This window comes from Aedes aegypti, chromosome 2, assembly GCF_002204515.2.
Source record: "Aedes aegypti strain LVP_AGWG chromosome 2, AaegL5.0 Primary Assembly, whole genome shotgun sequence".
NCBI lineage: Eukaryota > Metazoa > Arthropoda > Insecta > Diptera > Culicidae > Aedes > Aedes aegypti.
In genome coordinates, this window is record NC_035108.1 from 446,514,964 (window position 1) to 446,530,848 (window position 15,885).

Genomic DNA, 15,885 nt, shown 5'->3' on the forward strand with positions numbered 1-15,885 from the left:
TGTATTGTGACTACTAACATTTTCATTGACAATTTTGCCCCCTTTCCTACGTTGCCATTATAACTACTAACATTTTCATCGACGATTTTCCCTTCTTTTGATCACCAGATCTTCTTTTAAGTAGCACTATTTAAATTTCTAATTTCTTTTCTTTTATGCCAAACGTCCATTATGCCAAGTGACCATTATGCGAAATGACCATTATGCCAAACGACGTTATGCCAAATGGTTTTATGCCAAATGACTTTATGCCAAACGGGGTAGCCCCGAAAATTTTCTCCACTCCCCAGGACATAGAGCATGTTTTTACCTGCCACACGACATCACATGCAAAATTGGTCTATCGGCAAAAAAAAACTCTCAATTGATAACTGTGGAAGTGTTCTTATGAGTAGTAAGCTTAAAAGTACGCTCCTGTGGTGCGCAACAAGCGTGATTTTCAATCTGATGTTATATTGTGAAACTATCCTGTGAGAAAACATTCGATTTATTAAAAAAAAGCGTATCACCCAAACCCATTTCAGTCCAATTAATCCGAAATCCATGGCAAATATTTGCATAGCCAAGGTTTCTTCATAAGCTTGGTTTTGTTATATATCTTCTGTACACATGGTAGTGCTTGTGTTGAAAATGGGAATTTTAGAAGCCTCTTGCTTGAAAAAGAGACCAAGAATGATTAGACAGGAACCAAAAAAAAAAAACAAAAAGGAGTTTTTTTTGTCGGTAGGGATAGGGGTAGTACTCGGACTTTTAATCTTTCCTAAGCTCCTTCTCTACATTTGCCTTTATAAGCCTCTATTACGTTCATCACACAGACATGTTGCTCAAATGGTCACTGTGTACTAGACCTTTTCATATTTGAAAAAATGTCTTGAAATCATCCGGTCAAGCAATATTTTGAATTCTCATGCTAAGAACAATGTCTGGTAAAATTTTCAGCTCATTTGATCAAGATTACACTATGCTTCAAGTTGAAAAAGTGTTTTTGGGCTTATTTTAAGGTTTAAAAAATCATAACTCAATACATATAAATCAAAATCACTTGCTTTTACCACCTATTGAAAGCTAATTCTATTCTGGTAAAGTTTGTCGAACACGCCAATAAGATTAAATTAAGTTTAAACATTGTTTGATCAAGATTTGTTCTCCACGGTACCAGAAATCACGGTTTTCTAAATATGTATGCTATAAAAAACACACATTGGCATTATTTTTCCAGCCCTTAGTCAACAGGAAACAAACATAATAAATCTATGAAATCATTAACCATTAACAGCTAACATGTTGCTTTAGGCAATAAATTACAAAAAAATGCCCAAAGATCGAACAACCCATCCCAACCTGACCATAGTTAAATCGTCCATGACACATGTACCGTCGAATGAATGAATTGAACAAGTTAGCATTGCTTTTTCTTTCCAAGTGATGATTGTTTTGATCGTATTTCACTGACTATGGACCGATGCACGAGTTCACTAATTTGACGTTTGAGCGGTGCCGAATTCACTGGTTTCCATCACTGAGGAAAGCAAACGTTAGACTTTCATAAGATTTGCTTATGGAATTACGACACAAGAAAAATCTTTGAAATTCATAAGACCATCGTATGGTTTTCGGCAGATGTTGTTTCCATAATACACCTCGAAGGAATTTCGTAAGATGATCTTATGAACCAGCATTGACTTGATAACAAAATCCATAGATAGTTTTATGAATTACGTTCTGATCCATTCTTGGTTCCATAAGACTGTCTTTTGAGCTTTAGATTATGAATTTCAATGAATGAATAATACTAATCCGCGTTGAAAAATAGGTTAACCAACTTGGGAAAATCAAATTTTCATCCATTTTGTCATGTCGCATTTCGATTAAAGCACTTTACTGTAAGCATTAGAATCGATTTGCGTTACGACAAAATGGATGAAAATTCGATTTCCTCTAGTTGGCTAACCTATTTTGAACGCAAAGAAGTATATTATAGCAGCGAAACATTATTGAGAAAAGTTGTGAAGAACGCCTGAATTGGTGCAGGTTTACGTTAGGGGCGGATTAATGGATGAGGGGGGTTTGTGATTTCTTACGCGTCATACAAATTGTTTTGAATTTTCATTCAAAAATCTTATTCTTTGGATCCAATTCCTTAATCTGATTGAAAGAAAGTGTTAGTTACAGCGGAATTGATGATAAATAGAAAATATCTACCCTTTGATGCATTAGAAACGGAGTCAGCCAGCGACAAATCAGCAAACACGTCCATTTCGGAAGCCATATTGAATTTCTGATAGTGAAATGGCTGTACCGAGAAAATTTGCCTCACGTGGTTCTTCACAATGATGAGCAATGGGGTTCATAAGCGTTCTTATGACATTGACAATTGATTGTTATGAAAAAATTACACTTGTCTTATGAATTTCAATCTCGTCGAATGAAATACGCAAGTGTCTTATGAACCAACAAAAAAATAATAAAAAACGCGTTCATTAGTGTGATCTTATGAAAATCATGCGAGATTTTTGCCTCAGTGATGGATACATAAATAACACGGCACCGCTCAAACGTCAACGAGTGAACGCGTGCACAGGTCCATTCAGAACGATTTGAAAACAATCATTATCATCGACTGAGAAAAAGCAGTGCTAACGTGTTCATTTTTACATTCCTTGAAGCTCATGGTGGTGTTCTTGGCTCACCCACAGCGGATTTACGAATGTGCTTCCTAATTACCTATTTGTTATAATTTGTTTTCATAAGATAAAAAGTATCTTTAAACGGGATTGAGTTTCAGAAATACTTAGTCATCATGTTCTGGAAATTTAATATCAAAAATTTTCATACAGGTATGTTTTTCAGGGAGAACACTCCCCAAAAATAGTGATTTTCTAGATCCTTGAAGCACAAACCTCAACCAAACTATGTTTAAACTTGCTCCAATCATAAAACCGTGTTCGACAAAAGTTCGTAGAATGGAATAAACTACCATATAGTGGTATTTTCGATAAGTTTTAATGTTCCGTCCAGTAGTTTCGAATTTTCAAAGCTTGGAAATAGTCCAAAAACACATAATTGATTTGAAGCACATCTAAATTTTCTCCAAATTGACTGAAATTTCGACCAGAAGTTCATTTTAACATGAAAAATCAAAATATTGGTTGACTGAGGAACTTCCAGACATTTGAATAGGTCTACTGTGTAACCTAGCAGCAATCAGCCCTTGCCGTAGTTTTAAAGTCTAGTATTCCAGACTACTATAAAACCCTGGCCACGATCACAGGGTTTGACGGTGCCAAAGTAGAAGGTGCACCATAATAATACCCGTCTGTGAAACATATCACCTTCCCAATACTTTGGCACACCTCTAACGGTTCATGATTTCTCATGAAACGGCTGCATTCAGGCGGAGGATCTGTTAAAATGTTTCGGCATATTGCATATTATCAGATCGTCTTCGAACGGAGGGACCGCCAGGGCTAATTAGTAACTTATAAACCAGTGCTGGTTGTTGATGGTTTAGTTCGTTTACCACCAGCTGTAGCATCCTTTGTACTAATCAGTAATGGTTGTTAAGTTTCGAAGCTAACGTGTGATCAATCGTTTTATAATGCAACATAAGAATGGGTGTTTGGTGGAACTGCGCGTAACACTTATTGTTATTAAATTTAGTGATTGTGTTGGTGCTAATAGTGTGTTTATAATAACATCTATGGAGATGAAAATTTGAAAATGAAATTGGAAGTGATTCTGATAGTTTTGTTAGAAATATAATAATGATGTGAACTCTACTAATTTAATAAAGGCCACACACTCAGTTGAGTTCGGCTAATTTTCATTCTTTTACCGAAATCCGCACAGCCGAGCGGTCAGCAACTGAATTTTAACTGATATTTCAGCAAAAAAAATCAAATTTGTTTATAGCAGCACCCTCGGGTGCCGCTGACATCAAACGTCAGTTTTGCTGAGTTTTCAGCAAACGAACTTTAACCGAGATTCGCACAGCTGATTTCGGCATTCTGATTTAAGTGTGCATAATACACACTTAAATCAGAATGCCGAGATCAGCTGTGCAAATCTCGGTTAAAGTTCGTTTGCTGATATCTCAGCAAAAGTGACGTTTGATGTCAGCGGCACCCAAAGGTGCTGCTACAAACGAACTTGATTTTTTGCTGACATATCAGTTAAAATTATGTTGCTGATCGCTCGGCTGTGCGGATCTCGGTAAAAGAATGAAAATTAGCCGAGCTCAACTGAGTGTGTACATTTTGCAATCATTTCTCTGAATATAAACATTATTGCCTAGTTCTTCAAACATGCATGATAAAAGTGTTAATAATGACAGCGAGTGCAGAAAAATGGATCGAAGTGATTTTGTTTTACTGTAACTTTGTTACAGTAGTGCTAAATTGTAGTTTGAATACTAAAGTGGTTGAAGTGAAGAACGAAATAGTTTTATTAAAAGCTCCTCATTTCCCATTTCATTTCATTAGTCACTAACACATAATTACCATACTTTTGTTTTTGACACTATCACTTATACCACCGATTATCACTCATTAACTTCCGTAATACACATCATATATGTATACTTTCCGTTTCATCACTTCACTAACACAACAACAATTTTTATCACAATAACGTCACAATACTTTCATAATTCATTTTTATTACCATTTCCCATCTGTTACCATTAATAAACAATTGAAAGATAATCGAACTACGATTAAGAAAGTTACAGACAAAATAAAATCACTTCGATTAATTCTACTGCACTTGCTGTCACTTTTATCACGAATTCAGAGAAATGATTGCAGAATGTATTATAACCATCAATAAACTAGTAGGGTTCATATTATAATTATTATGTACGTGCTTTAAACGAAACTGTCACAATCACTTCAATGCCATTTCATCACCATACATTTCTTCAAATATCGTTATTAGCACTTACACAATCACTTATTTTATAACGACGAGTGTAACTCACAGTTTCACCAAACACACATTCTTATGTTGCATTATAAAACGATTGATCACACGTTAGCTTTGAAACTTAACCACCATTACTGATTAGTACAAAAGATGCTACAGCTCGTGTAAACGGACTGAAACATCAACGACCAGCACTAGTGTATAAGTAACTACTGAGCCCTGGCGGTCCCTCCGTTCGAAGAGGTCCTGATAATATGCCGAAACATATTAACAGATCCTCCGCCTGAATGCAGCCGTTTCATGATAAATCATGAACCGTTAGAGATGTGCCAAAGTATTGGGAAGGTGATATGTTTCACAGACGGATGCATTAATTATTATGGTGCACCTTCTACTTTGGCACCGTCAACCCCTGTGATCTTGGCCAGGGATTATCCTCTTCTATTCTTGTTGCAACAATTCTGTTCCGCGAGTTGAAAAGGTTGCAACAATAATGTTGTCTCCTGTGATTGCCATGACAATTTTTCTTTGGCTGTATACCAATCCGCAAAAGTTGGGATAAACGGTTTTGAGCGTACTTGCTTGATTTATGTCTGTTTTGATGACAATTTGATTCACTGGACTAGACATTTCTTTAAGAATATTTCCTCGTATTACAGTTTGTATTTGTTTTTTTTTTTTTATAGTTTTCGCCGCCAATTTCCCAAAAAAATCAGGTATTGTCAGATAGGGAGCATCCATTAACCCTTTTCTTCCCATGGTAGCACAGGTGATCCACCACTTTGCGTATATCGTATATAAACTGTACAACTTAGATCATATCCATTTTTACACCACATGTTCACATATGTTTCATGAAATAATGTACAAAGTTTCATCAAAAATAATCCCTTGGATTTTTCGATAAAGCACAATAACTGAAGTAAAGTCAGCATTTTATCTAATTTGAAAAAAGCGGATTTTCAAACTTCTATTTTTAGAAATATAAACATGATTTTCACCAAACAAAAATGAAAACAAGTTAAATTGAATTACTTTTCCAAGATTCAGTTTTTAGAATAATCTTCACACAAAACTATTGATTTTGCGGAAAATTAGGTGGATCACTGGTGATCCATTGGGAACAAAACGACATTTTCGTCAATTCTGTTCTAACCTCTCTTTTCGAAAACAAAACTATCATCATGTCTTGGAAAATTATTTTAAGTTGGAAAGAAAATTGTAACACACTGTGGACGATCAACAAACCAACATACTCAGCAGTAGCTATAAGCACGGTATGACGGAGTAGAACAATGGCCCGTTGAATACCGTTCTGAGCAAATATCAATGATCATTCAGTTCATTTAAATGCACTAAGTGTGATGTTTGCTTGTGTCTCAAAAAAGACAAAAACTTCTTCCCAGCTTATATTTTATTCCAGAATTTACGAGAGGTGTGCAGAACACACTGTTCAAATGAAATGTGCGAGTAAAAACAATGAAATAGAAAAATATTGATGCTTTTTTTCTTATCCTAGTTGCAGTCATCTTCCCAATGAATCACAGGTGATCCACCACAAAAATATTGTTTTAATTACTATTCATATTTTCGATTAAAACTTTACATCTTTTGTTCTGGTGATTTATCCAGATATCACATTTTCTATTTTTAAACTACGAAAAACCTCGTGGGAAAGAAAGCGTTAAGTACGTCACGCAAAAATAAACCATTTTCGGCTATTATAATATATTTTGTCAGATTATTTTTTCAAGAAAGTTCTTTAGGAATTAATCCAGTCGATTCTCCTAGCACTCATCCAAGACTCCAGTTCAGAAAATCATCGAGAATTGAACTAATAATTTCTTCCGAGATAAATCCTCCAGGAATTCCTTAGGATCTCCGATAAAATTTCTTCAAGATTTCAGCCAGAAATTTCTCAAACGATACCTCCAGCAAGTACTCCATAGAATTTTTCATCCTGTGGACATTCTTTGAATTCCAGGCCTTCTCCTAGGGGTGTCTCCAGCGAAAAGTCAAGATTTTTTTTCTCCAGAAAATATAAAATAAATGTCTGAAAAAAAAAATTCTGATGAAGCTTCCCTGGTAGTCGACAATCACTGGTTGGTTGATCGGGAAAGTCCGAGGCTATCAAGCAAAGCCATGCTGAAGGTGGCTGGGTTCGATTCCCGGTCGGTCCAGGATCTCTTCTTAAAGGAAATTTCCTTGACTACCCTGGGCATAGAGTATCATCGTACCTGTCCCACGATATACGAATAGCAGCTATGGCAAAGTAAGCTCTCGGTTAATAACTGTGGAAGTGCTCATAAGAAAACTAAACTGAGGAGCAGGTTCTGTTTCAGTCTCAGCCCACACAATTTCTGTGTGAGAGCTTTTGCTGCCGTTATGATCAGAATAGTAAAAATCCGAATCCGAAATCCGGAACAGAATGGCAGTTCAATAACTCGGAGTTATTAGATTGCCATTCTAATAATAATCGAGTCCGACCTGTACCTGTGTCCCATCCCAAGAAAGAGAGAACCAACACATGGGGTGTGCATTAACATTAAACAGGAATGCAGCTGCTACTTGATGTTTGGTTTTTGAAATTACGTAGCGACCTAATGCGTATACTAGTCTTTTTGAAGAAAACATACAGAAATTTCTACTCTATGTATCAAAATTTAGGGGAGCAACGTGGTGTAGTTGGCTACACGTTCGCGTCATAAGCGGATAGTCATGGGTTTGATTCCCAGTTCCCTCATCAAAAAATTTCGTGAGTACGCTCAAGAACAACACGAGCCCATCCGTCCAACATCATGGCTGTCTTAAAGCGGATTGGCATCTTGACCCTCCTCTGAGCAAACGCTCAACTGCACCCGGATTAACACGGCAATCGACGAAAACCGCTATGAACAAATGGACCTCTCTTGGACTGAGAAAAGCATCCGTGCTCTTCGATCTAACTGCGAAACGTGGAGAGCGCAAAGATACAGCGTAGCATCAGATCCAAAAATAGATTAGGTAATAGAATAGTATGAATTCAGTCGTTGTGCTCTAGTACAACAGTCGAATTGATCCTCGCTCTAGTGACGTCCAATGGCGAAATGAGCTACAAATTAGAATATAAGTAAATTGAGAATGTATTAAAATTTGGACTATGGGGCCTATTTTATAAATCGAGCAGATTCATGTGACTCGTCTGTATTAATTGTCGATCAAAGCAAGCATGCATATTTCAGATGTCACCCGTCGACTCCCATAGTAATCCAGTCACATAGAGTGACAACTGTCGAAAAACTTGAGTGACAGAGCTGAGTCGAGCGAATTTTTCGGTCGACAGTGACTCCAGTCGAGTCATTTTGATCGACTCGACTTATAAAATAGACCCCTATATTTCCACAAAACTGCAAAGTTCAATAGTCAACCAATTACCTTCTAAGAATGCCTTCAGATTTATATAGCTAACGCATAATAATCTTTTTAACAGAAACGATATCACCAAAATTGATTTATTATTCTCTTATGAACTGCCCATAAATGCATAACTGTTCCATATGGGTTTTTGAATCAACACCTTTTTCATTGCAACATTCATGTTTCAACATGTACTTTAATATCCATATCAAAATTTAGACACATTGTTTGAAAATGTTGCGGAAAAATATGTAGTTGGTGCAGTCCCAGATTGAAAAATAAAGGCATAACAGTTTCTATATGAACTTTCAACCGGAATAGCAACTAAAAAAAGTGAATTCTGTTCAAGATTATATTTTTTGCTTAACAATAGAAGCAAAATAATTTATCAGTGCGATGCTGCTAATGAAAAATGGCATACAGAAATTTACTAGAAAATTATTAATATTTGTATAAGAAAACTATTTTTATACTTTGAGCGCTATTGGACAGCTATGCGTTTATGGGCAGTGAAGCTGGTTAATTTTTTTGGCATTAATCCAAAACTGCAACTCGAATATTTGGCCAACAATCTCATCCCAAACCACAAGAATTTGGCCAGAAATACCTACAGGACCAATATACTTATTTATCCATTAAAGACCTTGCCATGACCTCATGATTGATCTTACAAGAAATTTGTTTGGAAAAATTGGAAGAATGTAAATCTGCAGAAAGCCATGCAAAATCTCGTCAGGAGCCTCATATGAACTATATTATAGATCCAGGATAAGTCAAACTAGTAACCCAAGGCTTCACCAATAATTAAGATGATCACCCAATTTTTAATGAATACGTCCAGGATTTCAGTAGATCTCTAAATTAATTTGATATTGTATTTTTTGCTCAGGTTTTCGCTTTTAAGCAAAAGCCAAGGATCTTTTCTAGAATCTTCTAAAAACCTTATCAGCAATCTACTAAGAACCTTTTGAGTGATCTCTCTAAAATAAACTTTTAATAAACTGAACAATTATAGGCTCGATTCCCGTTAGATCCAGCAAAGATCTCATTGAAAAACCGCCAAGAATCAAAAGAGAAATATAACAACCATCTCACCAAGAACCTTGCCAGGAATCCCTAAGTGTCCTTCTCGAAATGTTTTAAGTATTTTAAGGCCGTCATTGAAATTTGTACGCGTCGTTGATGATTGTTGTAAATGCATCTCACGATTTCGAATCAAAGAAAATCAGTTGGTTTTGCACTGACACAGCTGAAAAAGTATCAGCATACTTTATCCATGTTAGTGAGTACAGTGATACTTTTCAAGTCAATATAAACTATCAAGACTGAGTTTTATCAGTTTGAAATTGCAAGCAGCAAATTAATCATTGCTACCAAAACGAATGACGGGCTACTTAGCCTTAATCTTAACTACCTCTCTATCAACAATAAGTTATGATGCGAAGTTCAACAGACAGTCGTGCACCTCCTGGATACATATTTGAGTATTTTTTAACTTACTTTTGAGTTAATTTTCTCTCCCTATTTCATTCGCTCCTTCTATTGTTGTCAGAGAGTGAAGAGCAAAACAACCCAAAAACCGAACCTTAGTGCGTTACCTCGAATTTGAGTAAGTGGCACAGTACTGGAAGTTGAGTTATTTGATCTGCCGATTGAGTGAAATGAACCTACTGGTATTTTTTCGCATGGCTGCAAATGATAACAACTTCTACCCCATCAACTCAAAATTAGGTTAACGCACGAACCCCCGGAATTGAGTGGAATGAACTCACTCTTGAGTACCATCAGTGCACCAGTATCCGCTCATGCCCCTATTTACGCTCACTAGCGTAAAACATGATTTTTCGTGTCAAAAACCAACATTTTCCGCACGGATATATTCTAATAATATTAACAACTTTCAAATAAAGTCGTCTGACATTATTTTCATTTGATAAAATAATGGTTTATATTTAAAACACAAGACCTCGTGAGTGGTTATTGGGCCACTAGATATTTTTGTGTGTTTCAATAACCGCTCATGCAAAAAATAAATAAAATTTTAAAGAAATGTCTCTTTCAGTATAAAGCCTTCTTTATTGCAGTAGTAGCTATGGTTTGACCATAAAAAATATCAGGATAAATAACGAAATTCAAAAAATACATTTTTTTTTTAAGTTCGTCACGAAATCTGTTTACCGTGAGCGGAAATAGGAACACTTAGATGCAGTAACAAATGCAATAATTTTTTTTTTTTATGAAAGTTTTTCAAATTATTTTTCCTTTATTAATGTTCGAATCCTCTGAGCAGAATCTCAATAGAGAAACTTAAAAGTAGATGGAGTACCGTGTACCTTTTAATTCCCCTCCTAAATGCTTATCTTTGACAGATACGCGTATTTCGACTACCACTTGCAGTCTTCTTCAGTGTCAGTTACTCGTATCCACTGATTATTTTTATTTTGCCGTTGAGTAGCTATACTTGGAGCTGCATTGTGGCATAGAAAAAGTGTTGATCGACACAATAGTTATTTTATAATAAACATTTGAACACATAACTTCCCTTAAATGAGCGGAATCTGGTGCACTGATGGTACTTTATTTTCTCCGTGTAGTTGTTTATATTGCTTGAAATTGAAGCAAACAAGAATTCTTATGGTTGACTTACATATTTTTCCAGTGTGTTCTTCAAATTTTTCCCGGATGGATGGACACCCTGCATTAACATCCTACTGAGGCAAAAATACTTGGGTTTTCATTAAATCATGACTTATGAACCAGCTAAATCAGTGGTCCTCAGCCTAACCGGGCCATCTTAACTCTTTCAAAATCAGTCGCGGGCCGCAAGATTGATAATGATTAATTTTAACAGCTCTCTTTAAATCACTATTTCTATGAGAACGGATAATACATTTCTGGGAACTTTATGATCGAAGCAAAGGGGTTTAGAAGCAAAGATATAAGTGACAGAAAAAAATGCCATGTTTTTAATAAACTATGTTAGCTAATACAAAAAAAATCATGACGAAAAAAATTAACATTGAAAAACTTTTTTAAAACTAGAAACAGAGCTTTATTAATATACGCAACTCAAATACGATCAATATGTCTCTTACCGTATTGGATAATGCAATTGCAACTTTTTCGATTAATAATACAAAATGGTCTACTTTAGAGGTTTTTATATATTTTTTACGGATCGATTCATATCAAATTTTAACATATCTTGAATTTTAACATATATTTGTAACTTTTATTTTCTTTTACGAATTAAAAGCAATAATAAATTTCAAAATTTACAGAAACCGAAAAATTGATCAAATAGATCGATAGTATCTTCAGCAATGTTGTACATTTAGATGAGTTTAACAATTATGCTGAAGATACTTGTGTAGGTCTCTTATATTTTGAGATAAATCGTTTGAATATTTTTCGCAAAATTCACTTCAATCGAATCCATATAATTTTTCATTTTTTTGTATTCAATTTTTAAATACTTAAAAATATATGTTGACACTTAAGTAACGTCCGACATGCTGTGTGAATTTTATTCATATCGGGCTATAAATAACTGAGATTTATGCCACAAAAGTAGACCATTTTGTATGGAAGATCGAAAAAGTTGCAGATGTATTGTCCAATACTATACATTTCTTTACGTTCGGGCTCCTCAACAATTCAGAAAGCAATCCATAGTAAAAAAATTCGAATAACATAATTTACAAAAGTTTTACAGAAAAAGGAAACTTTTTGAAGTCAAAATTTAAAAAAATCAGCATTCTGCGGACACCTCTGCAAGACCAAGATCCTGGTTCAATTTTGTAAACTTAAATATGTTCAGAAGAGAGATTTTTAGAGACTTAAAGACTTTTTGCAGGCCCATAGCCATGCCTTCAGATTCTAAAAGAAAAATCAGGTTTTTCAGAAACTTTGAACCTTTGAATGAGTCAAAGTCAATTTCATATTACTCCTTATGCCATGAAGATGCATGAACTCAGAAACATTTTACATGATTTCAATGACTGACTTTCCAAGAACAAAGTTGCAAGAGCAAAGGATTAAACACCAGCATGAATAAAAATTATAACATGCGGGCCGCATCACATTAACATTAAAAATCCATTCGCGGGCCGCAGTTTGGTGACCACTGAGCTAAATCATGGTTTTATTGAACGCTTAACCATTTCGAAAATGGGACCATAATCATCCTTGAGAAATTATTAACCCAATGATTTTATCTATCTCCCTGAAATGAAACGGTTGGTACTGATGTCCCGGCTTTTTCATTTGAAAATTCAAATATTTGCGTTTATCACGTTGTTCATATTACGTGGATTATTTGATAGCCGTATTGTATTTGAATTATCTCAAACCCAAGTCTGCACAATGGGTCTGGCCATTTAATTATCTGTATCATATCACGGATATGCTGCAAATGTTAATGCTGACAAAAAAAAATACAGGGAGAAATATCGGTATTTCCAGGATGCTTTTCAATGGCTGTGCAAGAACTTAGAATAAAACAGAATGAATCTTTTCGGTTCAATGAAAAATCTCAAATCATTTGCGCGAAAGTTTATTGAACTACAAAGTCAAATTATACATTCATTAAATGAGTCCCCAGCTCCAGCAATCAATCGTTCAAAATGTAAACGTCATCATCGTCCTCGTCCTCGGGTTCATCCGCCATCATCTGATGGCCGACATAGTTCTCGTCCACGGACTGCCCTCCGGAGGGGCTACATCCGAGCAGATGCTTCTCGTAGGCCGGTCCACCGAAGAACAAATGCAAACACGTGTTGCAGGAGTAGGTCTTCTTCCGGTTGAACTTCTGGTGCAGCCCCAGAAGGCTCTTCTTCTTGAACCGGCGCCAGCAGAACTCGCACAGGAATGGCTTGCTCTGCGCCTGGGATGTGTTGTTCTGACTGTAGCGCAACCGATGTTCCTCCGTACAGTGCACGTCCAGATCGCCCTGATCCCGGAACATGTGATTGCAAGCGCAGCATCGATGCCAGGTGAATTCTATAATACTGAATCCTTCGGTTTTCTCGGTTAGACGGTACTGCGTGGGACGGAGGTCACTCAGTTTCAGATTCGACGTTATTTCACAGTAGCCCATGGTGTACGGGTCGGCATTCGGATTCACAAGAGACTGGACATGGCCTGCAAAAAGATTAGGCTCCGGATCCGGATCGGGATCGAAGATACTATGTCCCATCTGCGGATGCTGCTCTTCATACATGTCCCTGTCCAACTCATATTCCGCCCGGCCATGTTCCGTCCGCAGATGGATGAATAAGGTGTGCTTCTTTTCGAATATCAGATAACACTCCCGGCAGCAGAAAACGTTCCGTTGGATTGCTTGCCGGTGGTGTTGCAGGGCATCCGCGTACGGGAAACGAGAATAACAAATCTGGCACTGATGGGGACCTAGAACCGCTCGATTCTGTCGATGCTCTTGTAAGGAATGGGCCTGGAGCTCTTCCTCAGACTGGAATGCCTGACGACATCCACAGCATCGAGGACCAAGGAACGTAAGTTCCATATAGTAGTATCGATCCAGCGTTAGTTCATAGAAGGAGGGATCATAGTTCTGAAGGTACATCGCACTATTCTTGGCAGTGCCTTGGATTGGCGATGGCTGTTGACGGACATTGGCAGAACTAGCCATTTCAGGTTTGTTCTGCTTCCGGAACAAGTCGTCCGATTCCATACACAGTTTCCGGAAGCTGTAAGCAGCCCTCAGTTGACCCATGCACGGAAGGCATATCTCTTGTGGCATATCGATTTCCTCCGGCGATACCTTCAATTAAGAAATCGTTCCAAGATTAGTCTGATGAGCGGTACATAGCACGGATTTATTTGGTCGAATTCCTATACTTTTTTTAATAGCGTCCAAAAAGGTTGATTTTAGCGATACGGTTTGTTAGGAGAAGTTTCTTGGTACGTATTAAAGCACGCATCTTTCGATGAAAAAAGTTTTGAGATCAATCCACCTAGCACTGAAGTAGGAAAAATATTTAGCTAAATAATCACGATTCACCTTGGTAAGTAAATGCGATTCATGAAACCTCCCTAGAAAAATATTTATCAAACTTTGAAATAATTGCATGAAACGAGCTCACCAATTGATCCTTTTCCATCCTTGACTGAGCAGCCATAAACCACTTTCAGCGCGCTTAACCCACACAAACCCACTGAGAAAGAAATACTCCAGAGACGCGATAAAGATAACACTTTTGCTTGGGCTTCCACGCAAAATCTCCACTATCGGCAGGCATTTGTCTAGGGGTAGGAGGGGCAATATAGCCATACGGGGCAATCGATTGTTTACTCATCTTCAGGAATGAAATTCTTCCAGGTTATACAAAATAAATCCAGGTTCATGAAATACTCTGTCAGATGGATAAAAAATAATTAACAAAATAATTTTAATTCAATAGTGTTTTAAGGGGTCGAATTTGAGGAGTTCTTTGTAAAGTTCTGAATAGATTTGTCGAATAATTTTTCGACTAACTTTTGGCGAAATTCTTTGGATCGGCGTGGATGAAATGATAAGGAAATTCTAGTCGGGTTTCTTAAAAAAATCTCTGAATTTTTAATTTAATTTAAAATTTAAAAAAATCCCTCTGGTGGATTGATCACAAAAATTCTCTGAAAAAATCATATCACCGCTGACATCAACAATTTAGACGTTATTTTAAAAGCGCACAAAATCGACAAAACAAAACACTGTGATTCCACTTACCGAGAAGCTCCCGACGAACTCGAGCATCGATGCTAGAGTCGACTCCCCACTGCCGGCTGCTTGGCGCTCTTTGAGGAACAACGAAACGAAGCTGGTCGAGTCATTTTTAGCCTTGCGACAAACTCGACAGACGGAGGACATTACATGCGTTGTTGGAGAGTTACTTTTGAATCCAAATGTTGATGAATTTGTGGGATGAAAGCGAACAAAATTTGCTCACGAACCGACCGACAACAACAGCGCTTGAAGTATGGCTACCGAAACTGACAACTGGTGCAACACTCAGAATAAAATTAACGTAAATGTCATTGGAAAAAGTTAGCAATTACAGTGAAACCTCCATGGGTCAATATTGAAGGGACCATCGACTCATGGAAATATCGAGTCATGGAACAGCAATCCTTTGGAAAGCTGCTTCTAGGGACCATCATAGTAACCATGAAATTTTGTTTTTAGTATGGTTCCATGAGTCGATATTGAATCATGGAACATCGACTCATGGAGGTATCACTGTATTCAAAATTAAATATTAATTTATTGTTATTTTCACGAATGATTAGAGCAACCGTAACGGTGCGCGACTAAACTAAATTACATAGCGCAGTATCATTACGCTGATCCGTACCGGGCGCTGCTAACCAGGGTAGCAAAATGACAGCGCTGCTTTCGGAAAGCATCGGGTGAGCAAATTTAGCAGCGCGATAGTTGCGCTGCTATTCGATTTGAATTATTCAAGCATACGGTGTGGGATATGAAATTCTGGTTGGAGTTTTGGAAATCTGATGCATGATGCATGAAGTAGAAATTTCAAAATTTTGGGAATTCGGGTAAACCTTCAA

General features: G+C 36.9%; 1 protein-coding gene across 1 annotated transcript; it reads right to left on the minus strand.

Moving 5' to 3' along the window:
• Positions 1–12,858: 12,858 nt before the first annotated feature.
• Positions 12,859–15,453, minus strand: LOC110677154 (zinc finger protein 689-like). The gene is made up of 2 exons (XM_021847972.1): positions 15,047–15,453; positions 12,859–14,101 (listed from the first exon to the last, which is right to left on the minus strand). Exons 1-2 carry the CDS (start codon positions 15,185–15,187, stop codon positions 12,932–12,934), a joined length of 1,311 nt encoding a protein of 436 aa, XP_021703664.1. The 5' UTR covers positions 15,188–15,453; the 3' UTR covers positions 12,859–12,931.
• Positions 15,454–15,885: the final 432 nt, after the last annotated feature.